The sequence below is a fragment of the Salmo trutta genome, chromosome 28 (genome assembly GCF_901001165.1).
Source record: "Salmo trutta chromosome 28, fSalTru1.1, whole genome shotgun sequence".
Classification (NCBI taxonomy): Eukaryota; Metazoa; Chordata; class Actinopteri; order Salmoniformes; family Salmonidae; genus Salmo; species Salmo trutta.
In genome coordinates this window covers 11,207,809-11,232,531 of record NC_042984.1, presented here as the reverse complement: position 1 = coordinate 11,232,531, position 24,723 = coordinate 11,207,809, and the positions used below count along the sequence as shown (strand labels likewise).

Sequence of the window (24,723 nt, the reverse complement as noted above, 5' to 3'; positions counted from 1 at the left end):
ACGAAACACGGCTTGTAACAAAAATAAAATAGGCTTTAACAAAAAATAAAAAATTTGCAGTAAGCTTTAGTTGTCTTTTTGCACTGAGTCAATTCCTCACGCTGCTGTTTCCAACGTCTTATCACCGACTCATTAAGACCAAGCTCCCGTGCAGCAGCTCTATTTCCTTTTCCAACAGCCAGATCAATCGCCTTCAACTTGAAAGCTGCATCATATGCATTTCTCTGTGTCTTTGCCATGATGAGGGTGACAAAATGACTACCGTAATCAGAATGATGGGAAGTTTGAGAGCGCTCGATTTAATCTAAACAGTAAACCAAAAAGTTGTTTGACCTTAACCCGTTCGGCAATTTCATTGGTCTAATGAAAGCTTCATGCTGCCAGAAAACTGAGCACGTCACAGAATGTGTTTTTTTGGCGAAAAGAAAATTGAAAGCTGGAAAAATCCATATATTAGCCGCGTCATTGTTTAAGCCGCGAGGTTCAAAGCCTGGGAAAAAAGTTGCGGCTTATAGTCCGGAATTTACGGTAAAATTAAATTAAATAAAAATATAGGATAAAAAACACACATCACGACAAGAGAGACAACACTACATAAAGAGAGACCTAAGACAACATATATATATTTATAAATAAATAAAAATGGGGGGGGGCTTGCCTGTTTTGCATGTTATTTTGGCATTAATACATCTCACATTTCAGTTTGCAAACAATGTAAAAAAAATTATTATATATCATTGAGTTAATAAAGCTGCATACAGTAAGGCAGCTCCAAAATGCAGGTCTTTCAGCCGAGCTCAGTGCTTTCTGTGGTGGAGCGAGCCAGGAAAAAAATAGGAGCATTGCGCCATGATTGGCTCAGTGACTCATGGGGATACTACGTCATCACCAAGTTTATGTCCTTATTAAGGGTAGACGTCCAACATTTCAGCCCTTTAGGTCCTGCCATAGAGTTATATTACAAGTGCCCTTCTAATAAGGCTCAAGGTCATTGGCCACAGATAAAATGACGTCAAATCACGTTATATGTACAGTAGCTTTGATTGGACTGATAATGTCATCATCTTACTTTCAAAGTCTTAACTAGCAGTCATCATCATCAATCAAGTCGACAATCTACTGGCAAATCCTTTTCAATCCTTGATCATATGAAGAGAAATAATGAAGAGAAATTGTAGATAAAACGTATCGATACTCATCGGCCATAAAGATTACACAACAAGTTGGAAATCGCAAACTCAACAATGAGTGGTTTGGAAGGAATCAGTGGCTAACTGCAAGCATTGCAAAGCAAACACTAGCCTGCTATTCAGTGGAGTGGCTGTGTGTGTTTTTTTCTTCCAGGGTTCCCGCCATAAATCCAGAGAACGCCAGACTTTGAAGACAAAGTGTGATGGCAAAATTTGCCCACAATGGACCGCCACGCCCCCTTCCTGTTTAAGTGAGCACATCAAAATGTGAGTCAAAAAATGTCTTCTATGCTGCTGCATAAATGATGTAATATGCAAGGGAGATATGTATACTGTAGCTAAGAAAGTAATACTAAGTGTATGTTGTGTAGTAAGCTGTTAATATCCCATGTGCCTCACCCTAATAGTTTGGTCTATTTTCACCTCACGTTACTTTTCTGACTTGGTGATGCACATTTTTATTTTTTTATTTCACCTTTATTTAACTAGGTAGGCTAGTTGAGAACAAGTTCTCATTTGCAACTGCGACCTGGCCAAGATAAAGCAAAGCAGTTCGACACATACAACACAGAGTTACACACGGAATAAACGAACATACAATCAATAATACAGTAGAAAAATCTATATACAGCATGTGCAAATGAGGTAGGATAAGAGAGGTAAGGCAATAAATAGGCCACGGTGGCAAAGTAATTACAATATAGCAATTGAACACTGGAATGGTAGGATGTGCAGAAGATGAATGTGCAAGTTGAGATACTGGGGTGCAAAGGAGCAAGATAAATAAATAAATACAGTATGGAGATGAGGTAGATTGGATGGGCTATTTACAGATGAGCTATGTACAGGTGCAGTGATCTGTGAGCTGCTCTGACAGCTGGTGCTTAAAGCTAGTGAGGGAGGTAAGAGTCTCCAGCTTCAGAGATTTTTGCAGTTCATTCCAGTCATTGGCAGCAGAGAACTGGAAGGAGAGGTGGCCAAAGGAAGAATTGGCTTTGGGGGTGACCAGTGAGATATACCTGCTGGAGCGTGTGCTACGGGTGGGTGCTGCTATAGTGACCAGTGAGCTGAGATAAGGCGGGGCTTTACCTAGCAGAGACTTGTAGATGACCTGGAGCCAGTGGGTTTGGTGACGAGTATGAAGCGAGGGCCAGCCAACGAGATCATACAGGTCACAGTGGTGGGTAGTACATGGGGCTTTGGTGACAAAACGGATGGCACTGTGATAGCAAATTGGATGCAGTCTGAGTAGAGTGTCGGAGGCTATTTTGTAAATGACATCGCCGAAGTCGAGGATTGGTAGGATGGTCAGTTTTACGAGGGTATGTTTGGCAGCATGAGTTAAGGATGCTTTGTTGCGAAATAGGAAGCCGATTGTAGATTTCATTTTGGATTGGAGATGTTTAATGTGAGTCTGGAAGGAGTTTACAGTCTAACCAGACACCTAGGTATTTGTAGTTGTCCACATATTCTAAGTCAGAACCATCCAGAGTAGTGATGCTGGACGGGCGGGCAGGTGCGGGCAGCTATCAGTTGAAGAGCATGCATTTAGTTTTACTTGCATTTAAGAGCAGTTGGAGGCCACGGAAGGAGAGTTGCATGGCATTGAAGCTCATCTGGAGGTTAGTTAACACAGTGTCCAACGAAGGGCCAGAAGTATACAGAATGGTGTCGTCTGCGTAGAGGTGGATCAAAGAATCACCAGCAGCGAGAGCGACATCATTGATGCATACAGAAAAGAGAGTAGGCCCGAGAATTGAACCCTGTGGCACCCCCATAGAGACTGCCAGAGGTCCAGACAACAGGCCCTCCGATTTGACACACTGAACTCTATCGGAGAAGTAGTTGGTGAACCTAGCAAGGCAATCATTTGAGAAACCAAGGCTGTTGAGTCTGCCAATAAGAATGTTGTGATTGACAGAGTCGAAAGCCTTAGCCAGGTCGATGAATACGGCTGCACAGTAATGTCTCTTATCGATGGCGGTTATGATATCGTTTAGGACCTTGAGCATGGCTGAGGTGCACCCATGACCAGCTCTGAAACCAGATTGCATAGCGAAGAAGGTACGGTGAGATTCGAAATGGTCAGTAATCTGTTTGTTAACTTGGTTTTCAAAGACCTTAGAAAGGCAGGGTAGAATACATATAGGTCTGTAGCAGTTTGGGTCTAGAGTGTCTCCCCCCTTTGAAGAGGGGGATGACCCCGGCAGCTTTCCAATCTATGGGAATTTCAGACGATACAAAAGAGCGGTTGAACAGGGTAGTAATAGCGGTTGCAATAATTTCGGCAGATCATTTTAGAAAGAGAGGGTCCAGATTGTCTAGCTCAGCTGATTTGTAGGTGATTTGTAGGGGCTCTTTCAGAACATCAGCTATCTGGATTTGGGTGAAGGAGAAGTGGGGGAGGTTTGGGCAAGTTGCTGTGGGGAGTACAGGGCTGTTGACCGGGGTAGGGGTAGCCAGGTGGAAAGCATGGCCAGCCATAGAAAAATGCTTCTTGAAATTCTCAATTATTGTGGATTTATCGGTAATGACAGTGTTTCCTAGCCTCGGTGCAGTGGGCAGCTGGGAGGAGGTGCTCTTATTCTCCATGGAATTTACAGTGTCCCAAAACTTTTTTGAGTTTGTATTACAGGATGCAAATTTCTGTTTGAAAAAGCTAGCCTTAGTAATCCTAACTGCCTGTGTATATTGGTTTCTAACTTCCCTAAAAAGTTGCATATCACGGAGGCTATTCGATGCTAGTGCAGAACGCCACAGGATGTTTTTGTGCTGGTCAAGGGTAGACAGGTCTGGAGTGAACCAAGAGCTATATCTATTCCTAGTTCCATTTTTTTTTAATGGAGCACGCTTATTTAAGATAGTGAGGAAGGCACTTTTAAAGAAAAACCAGGCATCCTCTACTGACGGGATGAGGTCAATGTCATTCCAGGATACCCCGGCCAGGTCAATTAGAAAGGCCTGTTCGCAGAAGTGTTTTAGGGAGCGTTTGACAGTGATGAGGGGTGGTCGTTTGACCGCAGACCCATCACAGATGCAGGCAATGAGGCAGTGATCGCTGAGATCTTGGTTGAAAACAGCAGAGGTGTATTTGGAGGGCTAGTTAGTTAGGATGATATCTATGAGGGTGCCCATGTTTACGGATTTGGGGTTGTACCTGGTAGGTTCATTGATCATTTGTGTGAGATTGAGGGCATCAAGCTTAGATTGTAGGATGGCTGGGGTGTTAAGCATGTCCCAGTTTAGGTCACCTAGCAGCACAAGCTCAGAAGATAGATGGGGGGCTATCAATTCACATATGGTGTCCAGGTCACAGCCGGGGGCAGAGGGTGGTCTATAGCAAGCGGCAACAGCGAGAGACTTATTTCTGTAAAGGTGAATTTTTAGAAGTAGAAGCTCGAATTGTTTTGGTACAGACCTGGATAGTAAGACACAACTCTGCAGGCTATGTCTGCAGTAGATTGCAACACCGCCCCCTTCGGCAGTTCTATCTTGGCGGAAATTGTTGTAGTTAGGGATGGAAATTTCAGGGTTTTTGGTGGTTTTCCTAAACCAGGATTCAGACACGGCTAAGTCATCCGGGTTGGCAGAATGTGCTAAAGCAGTGAATAAAGCAAACTTAGGGAGTAGGCTTCTAATGTTAACATGCATGAAACCAAGGCTTTTACGGTTACAGAAGTCAACAAATGAGAGCACCTGGGGAGTAGGCACAGCAGGTCCTGGATTAACCTCTTCATCACCAGAGGAACCGAGAAGAAGTAGGATAAGGGTACGGCTAAAGGCTATACGAACTGGCCGTCTAGCACGTTCGGAACAGAGAGTAAAGGGAGCAGGTTTCTGGGCACGATAGCATAGTTTCAGGGCATAATGTACAGACAAAAGGTATGGTAGGAAGAGAGAACATTGGAGGTAAACCTAGGCATTGAGTAATGAAGAGAGATATGTTGTCTCTAGAGACATTTTAACCAGGTGATGTTATCGCATATGTGGGAGGTGGAACAACATGGTTGGTTAAGGCATATTGAGCAGGGCTATAGGCTCTACAGTGAAATAAGACAGTAATCACTAACAAGGACAGTAATGGACAAGACATATTGATATTAGGGAGAGGCATGCGTAGCCAAGTGATCCAGTGAGTGGTTGGGCTGGCTGGGGACACAGCGATTCAGACAGTTAGCAGGCCGGGGCTAGCAAGCTAGCATAAGGGCCTTAGAGGGACGTCGCGATGGGGGGAAAGTCTGTTTTTGCCTCCTCGTGCGGTGACGTCGATAGACCAGTTGTGGAATTAATAGGGTTCCAAGTAGCAGAGGGGTCCAAGTCCAATTGGCAAAATGGGTATAGTGGTCCAAGAAACTGGCCGGTGGATCAGCTAACAGTCCAATATGCTATAGATAGCTAGCAGGCCACGGTTAGCAGAATGGGCCTTCAGGGGACGTCGCGCCTGAGGGGCCTGTTGGGATCCTCGGGCAGATTATGTCGGTATTCCAGCCGTGAAGGATCGGCGGGGTTCCGTGTCCCGTACCGGCAGTAGAAGGGGTCCGGATATTGTAGCCGAGGAGTGGGCTTCAGGAGTAGCCCAGGAGCCCTAGCCGGGAGATGGGTCTAGCATGGGCTAGCCCCAGGCTAGTTGGTGCTTGCTCAGGGACGGAAACGTTAGCCAGGAGTAGTCAACCCGGGTTGCGGTTAGCTAGCTGCCATGATCCAGATGAAAGGGTTCGGAGATTGCGGTAGGAATCCGGGGATATGGAGAGAAAAATAGGTCCGGTATGCTCTGGTTTGAAACGCATTGTACAAACTGGTGAGAGCTTTCCGAGCTAAAGGTTAGTAGACTGATAGCTGGTAGCTAGCTATCTTCAGTTGAGGTATTCCAGTATGGAGGTAAATAGAAATACTTTACAAAAAAAACAGATCCACACCACATTGGGTGAGGCGGGTTGCAGGAGAGTATTTTGAAGTTGAGGTTTAGGAAAAATATTAAAAAGAATGCAAAGAAAAAGATATAAAAGATATATACATGGGACGAGACAAGATGTCTGACTGCTACGCCACCTTGAAATCATGTAGCCTATAACCTGTTTTTGAGAAATGTCATCATCTAATATTGTAAGAGGTTTCATTGTCCCCTTTATTTATCCTACAGTTCTGACTTGGTGTACAGGGAAAATACTGTAAGAGCAGCCAATGTTCTGCATTCTGTCACTGTACATTTCAAAACTGCTGAACACATAGTTATATTGACTACGTCCGTCTTAGCTCGCTCATTAATGTCTTCATCGAAATTACGGAATGCCTCTTATCCGCTCATCGTTCCCTCAATTGTCAGTAGAAACCACATTTGTTTAAGTACAATTAATGTATTGTTTAGTGTTCTGTTGTGTAGTGGCATTGCTGGCATGCATCAACAACCCAAAAATTGTGGAGTTTGCCCCACCAAGATTTACATGCTAAAATCTTCGCTGGCTGTGCAGTAAAGTAACGTAAGAGGGTAAAAACAACAAGGACTTCCCCTACCTTTGATTTGTGTGTCATAGTCCACAGCTCCAACTCTCTCTTTTCTCAGCTTTACATGTGATGTCATTCTTGCTCCGACAGGGTGAAACTCTGTTGCAAAGAAGAGATATCAATAATTCCACAAGGTTTTCTACAATAGTTTGACCTGAAACGTTACTGCAGCTTATCACCTAGTTCCTGACAAAAGCCTTATTCACTGTACCCATGCTTATTGGAGTACACTGTAAAAATATATATATTGAGATCCAGTCAAAATTACTTGTTGTATCTAGTCAAGTCAACTAAATGTGCTAAATAAATGTTATGTTTTGTATTTATTAGGTATCCCCATTAGCTGCTGCCAAGGCAGCAGATACTCTTCCTGGGGTCCAAACACACCAAAGGACCCACATTACATATAAAACAACAGATAAAGCAGTGAACTATGTTTGTACTGAATGAGCTAAAGATAAAACAGTACATCATACACCACCAAATATCCACAACACAAAATGTTCAATCCCACCATACAACAATATCCCAATATGTGCGTATGCATGTGTCTGTACCTTTGTGTGTGTCTCTTCACAGTCCCCGTTGTTCCATAAAGTGCATTTTTACCTGCTTTTTACTGCTTGCATCAGTTACCTGATGTGGAATAGAGTTCCATGTAGTCATGGGTCTATGTAGTACTGTGCGCCTCCCATAGTTTGTTCTGGACTTGGGGACTGTGAAGAGACCTCTGGTGGCATGTCATGTGGGGTATGCATGGGTGTTCGAGCTGTGCGCTAGTATTTTAAACGGACAGCTCGGTACATTCAGCTTGTCAACACCTCTTACAAAAACAAGTAATGATGAAGTCAATCTCTCTTCCACTTTGAGCCATGAGAGATTGACATGCATGTCATTAATGTTAGCTCTCCATGTACTTTTAAGGGCCAGCCGTGCTGCCATGTTCTGAACCAACTGCAATTTTCCCAAGTCCCTCTTTGTGGCACCTGACCACACTACTGAACAGTAGTCTAGGTGCGACAAAACCAGGGCTTGTAGGACCTGCCTTGTTGATAGTGTTGTTAAGAATGCAGAGCAGTGCTTTATTATGGACAGACTTCTCCCCATCTTAGCAACTGTTGTATCAAAATGTTTTGACCATGACAGTTTACAATACAGGGTTATTCCAAGCAGTTTAGTCACCTCAACCTGCTCAATTTCCACATTATTCATTACGAGATGTAATTGAGGTTTTGGGTTTAGTGAATGATTTGTCCCAAATAGAATGCTTTTAGTTCTGGAAATATTTAGGCCTAACTTATTCCTTGCTACCTATTCTGAAACTAACTGCAGCAAGTGTTGCAGTCATTTCAGTCATTGTAGTAGCTGACATGTATAGCGTTGAGTCATCCACATATATAGACACACTGGCCTTACTCAAAGCCAGTGGCATGTCGTTAGTAAAGATGGAAAATAGCAAGGGGCCTAAACAGCTACCCTGGGGAATTCCTGATTCTACCTGGATTATGTTTGAGGCTTCCATTAAAGAACGCCCTCTGTGTTCTGTTAGACAAGTAACTCTTTATCCACATTATAGCAGGGGGTGTAAAGCCATAACACATACGTTTTTCCAGCAGCAGACTATGATCGATAATGTCAAAAGCTGCATTGAAGCCTAACAAGACAGGCCCCACAATCATTTTAGCATAATTTTCTCTCAGCCAATCATCAGTCATTTGTGTAAGTGCTGTGCTTGTGTCCTTCCCTATATGCGTGTCCTTCCCTATATGCGTGAGTTGACTTCAACTCACTCAAAAATTCAAAAGATATTAATTCAAATTGAGTTAGCAAAAACAATGTGCTTACTCAACTTAGAAATTCACAACCATGAAGTCAAATCTATTGAACCAACATAACAGTTGTGTTGACAAAAATATCAAGTTAAGATAACTACAACGTATCAAATTGTCTTAAGTTATGAAATTAAATCAGCTAAGAACGACGTGTTTACTCAAGTCAAATCAACTGAAGCAACATAACAGTAGTGTTAACTGAAAATATCAAGATGACTTCATCTTATTTTTTGGGGGGGTGGAGCTCATTAGAATAATACTCAGTATTTGCAACAGTTCATTTTTACATTTAGGTCAGACACTTTTATCCAGAGCGACTTTAGCTAGTGCATTTAAAGAAGGACGATAAATAACTACATGTAAAAAGTAAATAAAAAGCTTATGTAACCATGACTGAGAATGTCATTGTAGCTAAAGTGGTCTGTTAATGGGTTGAAATTACAGAGTGTGCTGCCGGTTTTGAAACTGGCAAAAAAGCTCACACAAGAGCAAGAGACAGATGGGAGGATAATGTTCCCCACTTAAATCTCTATTATATAATTTCAAAAACTTTGTCAGTTCTGAAATGTGTTCTTTTCAAAGTAGTTGTTTCAACTGTATAACGTTGTTCAATTCAAACAACAAATAGTTTAGTTTTTCTGACTAGCAAATATGTGTCCTCTCCACTTAAAAATGTGTCAAAACAACTTGAGTAGCTTTGTTAGCATAACTAAAACAATCAGTTTAAGCAAATTGATTTCAATTTTAACAAAGCAAATTTGAGGAAAAGGCTAGCTAAATTCTATCAGCATATTGACTGTAGCACTCGCGCTGGAAAAACTCTTGACCATTGCAACTCAAATTTCCGGGATGCATGTAAGGCCCTCTCCCGCCCTCCTTTCGGCAAATCTGACCACGACTCCATTTTGCTCCTCCCTTCCTATAGGCATAAACTCAAACAGGAAGTACCCGTGCTGAGGAATATTCAATGCTGGTCTGACCAATCGGAATCCACGCTTCAAGATTGTTTTGATCACGCGGACTGGGATGTGTTCCGGGTAGCTTCAGAGAATAATATTGATGTGTACACCGAGACGGTTACTGAGTTCATCAAGAAGTCTATAGGAGATGCTGTACCCACTGTGACTATTAAAACCTACCCTAACCAGAAACCGTGGATAGATGGCAGCATTCGCATTAAACTGAAAGCGCGGACCACCACATTTAACCATGGCAAGGTGACTGTGAATATGGCAGAATACAGAGTGGTCATTCTCTCCATAAGACAATCAAACAGGTGAAACATCAGTATAGAGACAAAGTGGAGTCGCAAAAAAAGAAAAGTCCCTTTTTCAGGACCCTGTCTTTGGAGGTTAATTTGTAAAAATCAAAATAACTTCACAGATCTTCATTGTAAAGGGTTTAAACGCTGTTTCCCATGCTTGTTCAATGAACCATATACAAAGAAAGATGCCCAGGGTCCCTGCTCATTTGCGTGAATGTGCCATAGGCATGTTGCAAGGAGGCATGAGGACTGCAGATGTGGCCAGGGAAATAAATTGCAATGTCCGTACTGTGAGACGCCTAAGACAGCGCTACAGGGAGACAGGACGGACAGCTGATAGTCCCTGCAGTGGCAGACCACGTGTAACGACACCTGTACAGGATTGGTACATCCGAACATCACACCTGTGGGACAGGTACAGAATGGCAACAACAACTGCCCGAGTTAGACCAGGAACGCACAATTCCTGCTCAGTTCTCAGACTGTTAGCAATAGGCTGAGAGAGGCTGGACTGAGGGCTTGTAGGCCTGTTGTAAGGCAGGTCCTCATCAGACATCACCGGCAGCAACGTCGCCTACGGGCACACACCCACCGTCACTGGACCAGACAGGACTGGCAAAAAGTGCTCTTCACTGACGAGTCGCAGTTTTGTCTCACCAGGGGTGATGGTCAGATTTGCGTTTATCATCGAAGGAATGAGCATTACACCGAGGCCTGTACTCTGGAGCGGGATTGATTTGGAGGGTCCGTCATGGTCTGGGGCGGTGTGTCACAGCATCATCGGACAGAGCTTGTTGTCATTGCAGGAAATCTCAACGCTGTGCATTACAGGGGAGACATCCTCCTCCCTCATGTGGTACCCTTCCTGCAGGCTCCTCCTGACATGACCATCCAGCATGACAATGCCACTAGCCATACTGCTCATTCTGTGTGTGATTTCCTGCAAGACAGGAATGTCAGTGTTCTGCCATGGCCAGCGAAGAGCCCGGATCTCAATCTCATTGAGCACGTCTGGGACCTGTTGGATCGGAGGGTGAGGGCTAGGGCCATTCCCCCCAGAAATGTCTGGGAACTTGCAGGTGCCTTGGTGGAAGAGTGCGGTAACATCTCACAGCAACAACTGGCAAATCTGGTGCAGTCCATGAGGAGGAGATGCACTGCAGTCCTTAATGCAGCTGGTGGCCACACCAGATACTGTTACTTTTGATTTTGACCCCCCTTTGTTCAGGGACACAGTTTTCCATTTATGTTAGTCACATGTCTGTGGAATTTGTTCAGTTTATGTCTCATTTGTCAATCTTGTTATGTTCATACAAATATTTACACGTGTTAAGTTTGCTGAAAATAAACACAGTTGACAGTAAAAGGACGTTTCTTTTTTTGCTGAGTGTATGTGGCAGGGTCTACAGACAATCACGAACAACAAAAGGAAAACCAGCCATGACACCTTTCTCCCAGACAAGCTAAACATGTTCTTTGCCCACTTTGATGATAACACAGTGCCACCGACGCGGCCAACTACCAAGGACTGTGGGCTCTCCTTCTCCGTGGCCAACGTGAGTAAGACATTTAAATGTGTTAACACTCGCTAGGCTGCCAGCCCAGACAGCATCCCTAGCCGCGTCCTCAGAGAATGCGCAGACCAGCTGGCTGATGTGTTTATGGACATATTCAATTTCTCCCTATCCCAGTCTGCTGTCCCCACATGCTTCAAGATGACCACCATTGTCCCTGTTCCCAAGAATGCAAAGGTAACTGAACTAAATGACAATCGCCCCGTAGCACTCACTTATGTCATCATGAAGTACTTTCGAGAGACTAGTCAAGGATCATATCACCTCCACCCTACCCGTCACCCAAGACCTACTCCAATTTGCTTACTGCTCCAATAGGTCCACAGACGATGCAATCACACCCACACTGCATACTGCCCTATCCCATCTGGACAAAACAAATACCTATGTAAGAATGCTGTTCATTGACTATAGGTCAGCATTCAACACCTTAGTACCCTCCAAGCTCATCATTAAGCTCGAGGACCTGGGTCTAAATCCTGCCCTGTGCAATTGGGTCCTGGACTTCCTGACGGGCCGCCCCCAGGTGGTGAAGGTAGGAATCAACACCTCCCCTTCGCTGATCCTCAACACTGGGGCCTCAGAAGGTTGCGTGCTCAGTCCCCTTCTGCACTCCCTGTTCAGCCATTACTGCGTGGCCATGCACGCCTCCAACTCAATCATCAAGTTTGCAGACGACACAACAGTAGTAGGCTTGATTACCAACAACGATGAGTAAGCCTCCAGGGGGGAGGTGAGGGCCCTCGGAGTGTGGTGTCAGGAAAATAACCTCTCACTCAATGTCAACAAAACAAAGGAGATGATTGTGGACTTCAGGAAACAGCAGAGGAAGCACCCCCCTATCCACATCGATGGGACACCAGTGGAGGAGGTGGAAAGTTTTAAGTTCCTCGGCGTATACATCACGGACAAACTGAAATGGTCCACCCACACAGACAGCGTGGTGAAGAAGGCGCAACAGCGCCACTTCAACCTCAGGAGGCTGAAGAAAATTGGCTTGTCACCAAAAACCCTCAAACTTTTACAGATGCACAATTGAGAGCATCCTGTCGAGCTGTATCACCGCCCGGTATGGCAACTGCTCTGCCCATAACCGCAGGGCTCTCCAGAGGGTGGTGCGGTCTACACAACACATCATCTGGGGCAAACTACCTGCCTTCCAGGACACCTACAGCACCCGATGTCACAGGAAGGCCAAAAATATCATCAAGGATAACAACCACCCGAGCCACTGCCTGTTCACCCCACTACCATCCAGAAGGTGAGGTCCGTACAGGTGCATCAAAGCTGGTACCGAGAGACTGAAAAACAGCTTCTATCTCAAGGCCATCAGACTGTTAAATTGCCATCACTAGCACAGAGGCTGTTGCCTACATAGACAGACTTGAAATAATTGGCCACTAGTGACTTGAATAATGTCACTTTAATAATGTTTACACATTTTGCATTACTCATCTCATATGTATATACTGTATTCTATACTATCTACTGTATCTCAGTCTATGCTGCTCTGACATTGCTCATCCATATATTCTTAATTCCAGTCCTTTACTTAGATATGTGTGTATTAGGTATTTGTGAAATTGTTAGATATTACTTGTTAGATATTGCTGCACTCTCAGAACTAGAAGTGCAAGCATTTCGCTACACCCGCAATAACATCTGCTAAACACGTGTGTGCGACAAATGCAATTTGATTTGAGTTCCATTTACGTTACTAGGTTGAAGTAATTTGAGATGAAATTAACCACACGAAATCCGGATTGGATTTGACATAAAAATGTTAAGGAATCTTGGTAATAGACTTTTGTAATATGAATCAAACAAACTTGTTTTACAGTGTAACGTTATAGTCTAAATTAGGGGTCTCCAACAGGTTGATAGCGAGCTCGCAGCCCACCTATGAGTAGCTCGACAAACGATTCTGAAAGTACAATTTTCACTTGTTCCATCGCAAACTGTCATAAACACATCTCACAACTATGAGATACCGTAAACTCCCAGCTACTATCTAATCAACACAACAACATTGACATTATCCCACAATATCTGCCAATTAATTTCCAGCAATATTATACCCGTCTGTCTTTGTGATGAGCGCGTTTGTTTATCACTCCGTGTGTAGCCAGTTGATGTGATAACCAACTTGTGGGTTGACAGAAGTACTTTCCGCAAAACCTTCTCAATTAAATGTTAACTGTAAAGTAGTCTTACCTGGCAGAAGTATATCATGAGTAAGTATATAATTTGTATCTATTATTTGCACACTTTTCCATGAAATGAGCAGCAGCAGTACAGAACCATCGCTAGACCAGCACATTAGATGGTACATTCCTCACTCACTAGATGCACAATTAAAGGGCCAGATGCACAATTAAAGGGGAATACACAAAGAAAATCACAATTTTTCCAGACCTGAAAAAAACATGTATTTTGATGTGATTTAAGCGTTGACATCGACTCAGAACATCCAATTTCATTGTTTTTCCATTAACAATTTTAATTTTAAGAGTGAAAAATAAGTGAGAACATAATTTGGGAAAATATCAACAACAAAAAATTGGGGAAAAATCACAGATGTTATAGGGCCCCTCTTAGTTTATGAACCATTATTTTACCAGGTATATTCACAGAACACATAGTGCACTACTTTCTCTTGTACACTAAGGACCCGGGAAAGAGTTGCAGGGTAGAGGAGAAGAGAATAATGTGCTATTTGAAAACTAGAAGAAAAATAGTAGCTTGCGACATGTTACATTTTTTTTAAAGTAGCTCTCATGCTAGAAAACGTTGGAGACCCCTGGTCTAAGTGAATCCTTACTCACTCTACCCATGCTTATTGGAGTATAGTCTAAGTGTGTGAAGTTAATGACCCTACATCGAGGTCCAAGTTCAATTGATTACAAACACTTGAAAACCAATTTGTCATGTACTGTATGCTACACTTGCTGATCCCTCCAATGACTTTGTCAACAATGCTCTATGACACTCACTAATTCACTCGCTCTGTGACACTCTCCCTGCATTCACTACTGAACTCCTATCCATAGTATCAGATACAGTCTGTGATCCACACCTGCTGTCTCTAACTCTGAATGATCGGCTATGAAAAGCCAACTGACATTTACTCCTGAGGTGCTGACCTGTTGCACCCTCTTCAACCACTGTGATTATTATTATCTGACCCTGCTGGTCTTCTATGAACGTTTGAACATCTTGGCCATGTTCTGTTACAATCTCCACCCGGCACAGCCAGAAGAGGACTGGCCACCCCTCAGAGCCTAGTTCCTGTCTAGGTTTCTTCCTAGGTTCTGGCCTTTCTAGGGAGTTTTTCCTAGCCACCGTGCTTCTACATCTGCATTGCTTGCTGTTTGAGGTTTTAGGCTGGGTTTTCTGTACAGCACTTTGTGACATCGGCTGATGTGAAAATGGCTTTATAAATACATTTTATTGATAGACTGAAAACAGTATTGTCTGTAACACATTTCCTAGTTCAACCCAGCCTGCTTCTGAGAAAGCCAGCTGGTATGTAACGCACCACTCTGCTCGTGCTGCTGCACACCTGTAGCATGCAGAAATAGCAGCAGCAACATTTCAGCTGCCTTATAAATAGTCACAAGGCACACAGCACTGTCACAGAGCGAATGTTTGTGTTACACGCTCACTAATAGAGTAACTTTGCGTGACAATATGTAACTTATGTATGTGTTGGGAGAGAATCAACAGTACTGTCAGCTCACACAATCCTTCAATTGTAGTTTGCATGTTTTGTAGATTATATTGATTAATAGAAACTAAACTCAACTTCAATCAGAAGTTTGAATATATTGGTTATGACTGAGCAAGCCAGTCAATATTTATTTTGTTTCAATAGCCTAGGCCTGGTTTAGTTGAGCACAATATGGTGATGGGACATCATGTCTCTTTCTTCCTCTCTCTAGGTTGGATCATTAACATGCCAAATTAATCAGAGAAAATATGTCTTCATGGATTTGCTGCATTGCTGTTGACTGGTTACCAATGTAAATAGAGCACTAAAAATAAACGTTTTGTCATACCTGTGGTATACAGTCTGATATACCACGGCTGTCAGCCAATCAGCATTCAGGGCTTGAACTACCCAGTTTATAATGTTCCTAGATACTGACTGCTAAAGGCCTGAGGGGTTGATGACCCCCTTGACCATTTAAATGCAGTTTAACTCCTTTATGTTTGCGCAGTTAGAATTGCTGTCTTTCCTCCTTCTCTGTTGGTATTTAACAATACAATATGACAAAGCTTTATTCATACCCTTATTTATTAACTGAGAGCTCAAGCAGTCACTATAGGATTAGTGCCTGAGATGTTGGTTCTGAACTGCATTTGAATTGCCTTTCATGAAATTAGTAGTTCATATTATTGGAGTCTCTCTCTTTCTATGCTGTCACTAATCCTCCCACAGAGACCTCTGGTGATCTATAAAAAGAGGAAGACAGGTGTGGCGCTTCCTGTGTCGGAGGCGAGGGCACACACTAGTGGTGCGCAGGTCAGCTGTTTGTTCAACCGTACCCGCCTGCAATTGCTAGTAACCCATCAGCAACCACCTGACTATACACTGGGTCTACCAAACCTTAGTAACCCCTTCCTAATATTGAAGGTCTACAGCAGCCTCAACAGCACTCTGTAGGGTAGCACCATGATGTAGCTGGAGGACAGCTAGCTTCTGTCTTCCTCTGGGTACATTGACTTCAATACAAAACCTAGGAGGCTCATGGTTCTCACCTCCTTCCATAGACTTACACAGTAGTTATGACAACTTCAGGAGGATGTCCTCCAACCTATCAGAGCTCTTGCAGCATGAACTGATATGTTGTCCACCCAGTCAAAGGATCAGAGAATGACTCTAGTCCTGAAAGCACAAGCTACAGCTAGCTAACACCGCAGTGCATAACATGTGGTGAGTAGTTGACTCAAAGAGATAGAAAGACAATAGTTGAACAGTTTTGAACAAATATATTTATTCAAAAATAAAAAAGCAACATTTTGTTTCATTTTCACTTAGTAGCTAGCAAATGCAGCTAGCTAGCAAGTTTAGCCTACTCAAACACCCTGCTCAATTATTTTATTTTACCTTTATTTAACTAGGCAAGTCAATTATGAACAAATTCTTATTTTCTATGACAGCCTAGGAACAGTGGGTTAACTGCCTTGACCAGGGGCTGAACGACTGATGTTTTACCTTGTCAGGTCAGAGATTCAATCTTGCAACCTTTCGGTTACTAGTCCAACGCTCTAAAGCCACTTGGCTACCTGCCGCCCCGCCTCAAACAGAGGGATGCTATGTTAGCTAGCTGCAATTGCTAGTAACCCATCCGCAACCCCCTTCTATACACCTTGAGTATACCAAAACGTAGTAACCCTGGCTGTTCAAATAATGACCATATCATAGCTGACACTGTCTTAACTTTAGATACTTTTTTATTCATTATTAAAGGAAAATAAACTCACAACAATATCATTATTTACATGTTAATGGTGAGCTCATTACAGATAATAGCTTACGGTTGTGAGTGTGACGTGAATAAAAGCAGCACATTACACCAGAGAATTGTAGAATTTTCATTGCAAGCTGTCAGGTAACCATGACAACGGACGCAGCGACAGGGTCAAAGTTGAACTTTTTTCATCCGTCTGAGAGAAGGAAACAGACGGATGCAGCGAAGGTCTACAGACATTCCACCGGATATAAATTAAATGTCGTTTTGACCAGCTACACTTGTCGCATTCTAATTGTCTACAGACATGTCGATAGACACAGTATAAACCAGCCTAAGGTATTGTTTTATCTTTATTTAACCCGCCCGCCCTTCATCCACACAATATTTAATGTCCCTAACCCCGCCAGCCCCGCGGTTCGGCGGGTTATGATGAGTCAACACGCGCATCACAAACACACACACACACACACACACACCCGAACACTTAAGCACGCACACACATACACACGCACTGAAGAGCAAAGCAGGACTCACTAACCATGAGTCACAAACTCACTTTCCTTCCTTCGCCCCCCTCTTTCTCCATCGCTCGCTCACTTTTCACTGCCAACTAACTTCCCCTTTTCTTTTCAAAAACCAAACTTCACTCATCAAAACTCAATTTCACACAGCTGTTTTAAACTGTTCCCAATTTCAGTTCCTTTTATTTATTTTTCAAAACATAAACGTTCCCTGTGATTTCGTCTATCCATCTATAGATAGGTTTACGTATAGGTAAATCTGTATATCTGCTTATAGTTTACGTTTAGATCCATTGCATTTCCCTTTGAAATGTGTAACAAATCTCATGTAACTTTATAATATGCGTTGTAGAACGTAGCTGTTGTACAGCATCTTGTTTTTACACGATTCGTCATCCTTTCCATCTCCCCTTCTCATTCCTTCACTGCGTGATCATCATTGAATCATGCAACAGGAATTGGAGTTTCTTGCCATCATCATCAGGATACAGGGCACTACCAGTATATCTCAACTGATATCCACTGGTCAGTTTGAACTGGTGTAAGGTACTGTACATGTCTTTCCTATACAGCTGTACTAATGTGGTGTATTTCGGTTTATCGTCCAGCCACAACCACATACTTCACAGTGGGGTGAGTCTGAGATAGACATTAAAATATACTGTAGTTATAGCTGTCAAACAGCAGATAAACTACATTCACAGCAAGTAGAGAAAGCAGGATCTCTGTCTAACATCCAGATAATTACAGTACTCCTACACACGTACAGCAACACACAGCAGACATTGTCTAATTCAAACAAGACATAACATGCCAAACAACATTCTTAAATATTGTGAAATTAATGTCCTAGTTATTCTGTTATGAAAATCAGATTCATACCTGACTGAGATTGTTTTTAATCGTCTTCTTTCCACACTGAGTAACGTTTATCTCCCAAAGATGACTTCTTCCTTCCTCCTTTTTACATTAAACACATAAACCTGGGTGAATGTCACGACCCTCCTCTCTCCGTTCTGTCGCTCCCTGACACACTTTCTAAAACACCCAGTGCCGGGTTGTGCAAGAGTGGTGGAGAGTCATTCTTCTAATTCAAGACACACCCCCCCTCCTCATCCACCCTCCTCCTCCTCATCGCTCTCTCCCCTATGACTTCATGTGTGTAGTAACACTAAAGCTGAGTAAGGGCTGTCTGCATCTGTAATACACTTATTGAGTAACGAATAGATATTATGGGAGCATTGCACTTGTGTATCACACCCAAAAGTGGTGGTCATTAATCAGAACAAGTCATGACATTAATCAGAACAAGTCATTCTGTAGAAGCTATGAGAATAGAAAGGGTCAGTACTTTTGTGAAGCATCACAGCAAAGTTGAAAAATATATGTCAAATAGAAATCCAAAATGGATGGTGTTAAGCGATAGATGGGAGGGGTTGAATGGAGCTGAAGGGTAGGATTAATAACAAGATAACCAATGTAAAACATGTGGGGTCTGTAAAATGTATATAGATTCAGAAATGTTGTGAAATTGCACAGTTACAAAAAGAAATCAAACTGGATGGACGTCAGAAATTGAGAAAGGACTAAAAACAAACTAAATATTACAATTGTAAAATAGATTGTGTCTGTAAAATGTGTATAATATGTATAAACTGAAGTGTTATAAACCTAAGTGTTATTGTTTGTTAGTTTACTCCAATTGGGGGAAGGGTGGTAGGGTTTGCGGGGAATAATAAAGGTATATTCTTAAAAAAGTATGTATATCTATGTAGGTATGTGTATGTATGTACAGTTGAAGTCGGAAGTTTACATACACTTAGGTTGGAGTCATTAAAACTTGTTTTTCAACCACTCCACACATTTCTTGTTAACAAACTATAGTTTTGGCAAGTCAGTTAGGACATCTGCATGACATGTAATTTTTCCAACAATTGTTTACAGACAGATTATTTCACTTAAAATTCACTGTATCACAATTTCAGTGGGTCAGAAGTTTACATATATCCATTATGTGGATATATTGAAGCAACATCTCAAGACATCAGTCAGGAAGTTAAAGCTTGGTTGCAAATGGGTCTTCCAAATGATCAATGACCCCAAGCATACTTACAAAGTTGTGGCAAAATGGCTTAAGGACAACAAGGTCAAGGTATTGGAGTGTCCATCACAAAGACCTGACCTCAATCCTATTGAAAATTTGTGGGAAGAACTGAAAAAGCGTGTGCGAGCAAGGAGGCCTACAAACCTGACTCAGTTACACCAGCTCTGGAGGAATGGGGCAAAAATCACCTAACTTATTGTGGGAAGCTTGTGGAAGGCTACCTGAAACGTTTGACCCAAGTTAAACAATTTAAAGGCAATGGTGTCAAATACCAATTGAGTGTATGTAAACTTCTGACCCACTGGGAATGTGATTAAATAAATAAAACCTGAAATAAATCACTCTCTTCTGACATTTCACATTCTTAAAATAAAGTGGTGATCCTAACTGACCTAAGACAGGTAATGTTTACAAGAATTAAATGTCAGGAATTGTGAAAAACTGAGTTTAAATGTATTTGGCTCAGTTTATGTAAACTTCTGACTTCAGCTGTATGTGTCTATGTATGAATATTTATGTATGCATATGTATGGGTATGTACGTGTATGTATATGGATATATATATATATATTTACCAAAAAAAAGATATGGGGGATTAGTAATGATGCAGACAATTACATTGACAGAAGCAACAATCTTTCTGCAATATTAAGCTGATCCACCCCCGCAAAAAAAAAAAGTAAATTGTTTTTAAAAAATTTAACAAGTCATGACATTAATCAGAACAAGTCATGACAAAATAGTTAGATCATCTCACTGACAGAGCAAGTTCTCCACATATAACATAATATAATCCTGTTACTATGCAGGACTAGAGAGCAGTAGTTTGTTTGCTCTTGTAGCTAATGTTGTTTACCAGAAACATTGGTGTAGAATACTGTGAGTGAAGTGACAGTGTTGTCATGCCCTTGCAAGGTGTGAAGAAGCTGGAGAAGTTGTGAAAACAGCACTGCTTCTGGCTAACAGAGATTTCCACTTTCTAAAAATATATTTCCATTCCTCTTTGCAATACCAGCAAACTCTCAAAAACTCTTGTCTCACTTCTAACTTCCCCTGTGTTTCCTTCCTCTTCATCTGAAGGACCTTAAATAACTGACTCTAAACCTAAGTTAAGTGGCTTAACTGATCTATATCATAAAAGAGTGAGTGATTTACTCAACTGGTGTTGAAAGCATGCATGTGAGCCCTATTGACACTGTAAATAAAATGCAAACTAATTTCATAAAGTTACTTGATAATTAAAGGCTTGCCTTGTATTCTGGAAAGTCCTTAGCTTTTGACTTTTTAATTGATGGTTTAGATAAATGTCAGAGTTTGTTTCTTCAACATTCTGGAGAAGTGCTTTCTTTTGTGTTTAATTCTGACACCGTAAGCTCTGCGAAATGAAACCACATTATACTTGTGCTAACAATCAGTAAATGCATTTTATTTGAGAGGGGAGGTCTCATTCTTATACTTCAATCATTTAAGAGAAAATAAAATGTTCAGTTTTAAATCTGGACGTCCTGCTAAAGACAGCATTATATGTACTTCAACACCTCTTAAAATGTGTGTGAGAAAGATAGCGCCACACGGCAGCTAAATACACGTGTGTGAAGGTGATAGATACAATAGGAACAAACCCAGAGCATCTCTGTCTGTCTGGTCAGTTCTACTGAAGAAAGAAACAGACCTGCATGCTTAGTTTGTTCTGTGCAACACATGCTTCTCAGTCAAGTAAAATATGGACTTTGTCAGCTCTATTCATTACATTTCTACCAGCAGCAATCAAAATGTAAGACTTGTTTATAAGTGCTGGTTGCAAAAACGCAAAAGTGACCTATTGGTCACTAAGAATTTCTCAAAATATTTTGTTACATTTTACTGGCCATCTAGTACGCAAAGAAATACACTACAAAATGTATTACTTAAAAGTTTTATTTTGAAGAATACTTAACAGACCTGATTTAGACACATCCAAAAACACTGGTTATGTTTTCAAAATGTGTAGATTTCATGGGTGGGGTGGCCGACGGTGAAGTACTAGTGACAACATCAAATATAATAAAAAAAACTTGTGGAACCAGTCGTGAATTTTAGCTCAAAATCCACTTTCATTCCAGTTCCAAAAACATTCCTTTCAACCAGTTCTCAATTCGCTTTGTTTGTCACTAATGACAACAGAGAAAGTTATGGGAAAAAAACTATTACTGTACGGTGTATGCTCTAAAGGTAAAATATATTACTGTACGGTGTAAAGTAAAATATATTACTGTGCGGTGTACACTGTAAAGATAAAATATATTACTGTAGGGTGTACACTGTAAAGGTAAAATATATTACTGTATGGTGAACACAGTAATAGTAAAATATACTACTGTACGGTGTAAAGGTAAAATATGTTACTGTACGGTGTAAAGGTAAAATATGTTACTGTACAGTGTATGTTGTAAAGGTAAAATATACAAAGTAACTGAGGTGAGTAGTTGAAGACAAACACTGGGTGAAGACTGAAGCCAAATCTGTTTTTTCCTATTTGGAAAGAGATAAAAAGTGTAGTAAGTAACTTTCATGGTAAAATTTAAAAATGGCTACTAAAGATGTCAGAGTCATTGTGAATCGGAGGATGAATCTTTGACGTCTGTGCTCTCTGTTGCTTCGCTAACTTCACTGAGCTCTTTGCTCTCTCCGCCACTGTCCCTCTCTCCCTCTTTCTCCTGGTCACCGGGGGTGGTCGTAGCCGTAAGGGTCTCCTGACCCAGTGCCTTCACTCCTGGCTTCCTCAACTGTGGGACCTATAGACAGAAACAGACACACTTGGTCAGAATGCAGCTCTGACCAGGTTCTGGATATCCACAAATATGTTCCCTCCGATGATAAAAAGAGACACTAATCTATGCTCCCATGTAGAGTATTAGTAAACAAAGACTGCAGTGTGTGGTGTCGTCTCTCTTAATGGTTTGGTGAAAGGTTGACCTTTCCCTCACGGCAGAGAGGAGCCCCTGTATACAAAACACTATCAAGCCATGCTGCTGGAAAGAAGGATAGGAGTTAAAACTCACCTCATCAGCCATATGAGCTAGGTCTCTCTTCATGGCATAGGCATCCTCCCCATCTGCATAGTACTTGGGCTCTATTTCACTAATCCTATGGAGATGAATGAAAATGATTAGTATGTGAGTGGGGAATAGGATAAACACATTACACATGGACATTGATCGTGATTGTAGCACTGCAAACAATCCTTGGTTAAATAAGGGAAAAATCTATAAAATTAACAACCCCTGGATACATTTGAATTCTGCAGCAGAGACCATCATTTGGATGTATCAGTAGGGAATATGACTCCACAGTTCCAGAGACAACCTCACTTTGACTAGGAGGCTGACATGCAACGTCAACCTTTACAAAAGCACTTGCTTTAGGAGGGTTTGTTTAAACAAGTTAGGAGGAGCTCCATGTTACTTACTGGAATTTCAGTGTGTTGGAGTACAGGTGCAAGGCCGCTCGGTTACTGCAGTAGGAGAACATGAAATGGATGCAATTCAAGTGCTTTGTGAACCAAAAAACTACAGATAGAGATCAACAGGATAAAACCAGACAAGTCAGATTAAGAATGGTCTGAAAAACAATGTCTCACTGTATTCAAATTATCTTTCATCTATACTTCTCTAGACAACAGGAGAGTGATATGTATTTAGCATTCCATTACAACTACTAATCTGGAAATTCTTATCAAAGAGCAATATACAAATGACTAGAAATGGAACCATCTTATTGAAGTCCAACAGACATCCAGCACACTGCACTACCTTTTCCGGACATGAAGTGAGACATATTTGGCGTTGAAGTTTTCAATCATAGCTCGGCTGGCTTGGTCCATCAGCTTCTGAGCCAGACCCAGACGTCTGTGAGAGCGCTTGACAGCCTGAGAGACAGACAGACACAATCCATACATTTGTTAACAATCCTTCCTGTCACTCAACAACCACAACTAAACAACCTGACAAGTGCTGCAGATGAGAGGTCCCCTCCTCCTTCTCCAAGCTCCTACTGCCTATCCCATGTTGAAGCTATAAAGTACTACAATGAACAGTACAGAACCAAGACTCACCAGGGATGTGATGTGACCATGGGGGACATCATCTGGATCCTCCTCCCTATATGCCACACAAAGAGTGAGAGCTTGATAGACACTGACAAACAATGGCATGAGATAAGCTCTGTAGTTCAGGTATACTCACATCTTGGCCAAAACATATCCCACTATTTTGCCATTCTCATCCTCAGCGATGTAGGAGAGCTGAAAGACAAACAAAGAGGTGATGTTAGATGCACAGACATCTATTAACAACTAGCTAGACCTAAATCAAATGTTTCTCATTCCTCTTGATGAGTTAGATTACATTTTTGACTGATTGAATGCAAGAACAATGACTTGACTCAAGTGATATGAATGAAGTGGTGATGGAGATGTGTGATGATGAAGAGGATGCCATATTAACCTGTGGCCAGGACAGTCCATGGTAGAAGTAGTATTTCATCTGGTAGTTCTCTGGAAGACACAGCAGGTTGCAGTGCTGCATGTTCATAAGGTCCTCCGGCTGAGAAAACAGAACAAGACATGTCAATGGTTTGGACACTGATTGAAACAATGGCACTAATACACGTGAGAAAAGGTACAACCAGAAGAGATGTCATGTCTGGACACTGATTCAATCCAAATGTCACTAACTTCACTAGCTAGCTAACGTAACTACACTTGAAGTTGAACTGGCTACTCTTGTTCACTGTGTATCCAGCTAGCTACCATAGAAGCAATCAATTTACGTAGTAGCTAAATAAGCTAGCAGCAGTTTGACTTGACAAGCAAACGTGAAGCTATCACAAAGCCTTGCATTGTTATTATTAGGGATGGGTGGCTAGGTAGCTAGCTAACGTTTGTTAGCAAGCTAATACAGTATTGCATGGTCGACTCGGCGGCTCACTTACCCTCGCGTTGCGAATATTCATGTTTTCTTCGACCGACACAATTTCAGATGATGAAATGTATAAATTATGGAACCAAAATGTTTTATGAACTCCTAACGTTGTCTATATATTATGTTTCAGATATGTTAACTAGCTAAATTGAAGGGGAAGCGTGCGATAAACCGGAAGGGGTTCAGAGGTGAGTCCCGCCTCTAGTTGCGTGGGATTGGACTGGCTACAGCAGAAATAATGAAATAGAACCTCCAACACCCAATGTGGTAGGAAAGCATTTTGATGGACATATCAGTG

General features: G+C 41.8%; 2 protein-coding genes across 4 annotated transcripts in view; both read right to left on the bottom strand.

The window, feature by feature from the left end:
• Positions 1 to 18,466, bottom strand: part of LOC115165469 (rho GTPase-activating protein 4) — a 41,440-nt gene extending 22,974 nt beyond the window's left edge. The window contains exons 1-2 of one of the 3 annotated variants that reach the window (XM_029718604.1): positions 18,243 to 18,466; positions 6,702 to 6,791 (exon numbers count right to left, since the gene is read on the bottom strand). In XM_029718604.1, coding sequence (XP_029574464.1) covers positions 6,702 to 6,768 — 67 coding nt within the window. In that variant the 5' untranslated portion in view covers positions 6,769 to 6,791; positions 18,243 to 18,466. Of the gene's footprint in view, positions 1 to 6,701; positions 6,792 to 13,440; positions 13,508 to 13,576; positions 13,680 to 18,242 lie in introns of those variants that run through there. The other 2 variants (XM_029718605.1, XM_029718606.1) reach the window with 2 other exon arrangements.
• Positions 18,467 to 21,365: 2,899 nt separating this feature from the next.
• Positions 21,366 to 24,636, bottom strand: LOC115165468 (N-alpha-acetyltransferase 10-like). The gene is made up of 8 exons (XM_029718603.1): positions 24,436 to 24,636; positions 23,949 to 24,047; positions 23,688 to 23,746; positions 23,558 to 23,603; positions 23,256 to 23,371; positions 22,913 to 22,957; positions 22,506 to 22,590; positions 21,366 to 22,238 (listed from the first exon to the last, which is right to left on the bottom strand). The coding sequence occupies exons 1-8, from the start codon at positions 24,454 to 24,456 to the stop codon at positions 22,053 to 22,055; spliced, it is 657 nt and encodes a 218-aa protein (XP_029574463.1). The 5' UTR covers positions 24,457 to 24,636; the 3' UTR covers positions 21,366 to 22,052.
• Between the last annotated feature and the right edge of the window lie 87 nt (positions 24,637 to 24,723).

Excerpts from the sequence above, each read along its gene's own strand:
- LOC115165468 (XM_029718603.1), bottom strand. The coding sequence starts at position 24,456 with ATGAATATTCGCAACGCGAGG. Across the intron at positions 22,591-22,912 it reads TCCAACACACTGAAATTCCA|GATTAGTGAAATAGAGCCCA; the intron begins GTAAGTAACATG and ends TCATCTCCATAG. Across the intron at positions 22,239-22,505 it reads TAGCTCATATGGCTGATGAG|GTCCCACAGTTGAGGAAGCC; the intron begins GTGAGTTTTAAC and ends TTCTGTCTATAG.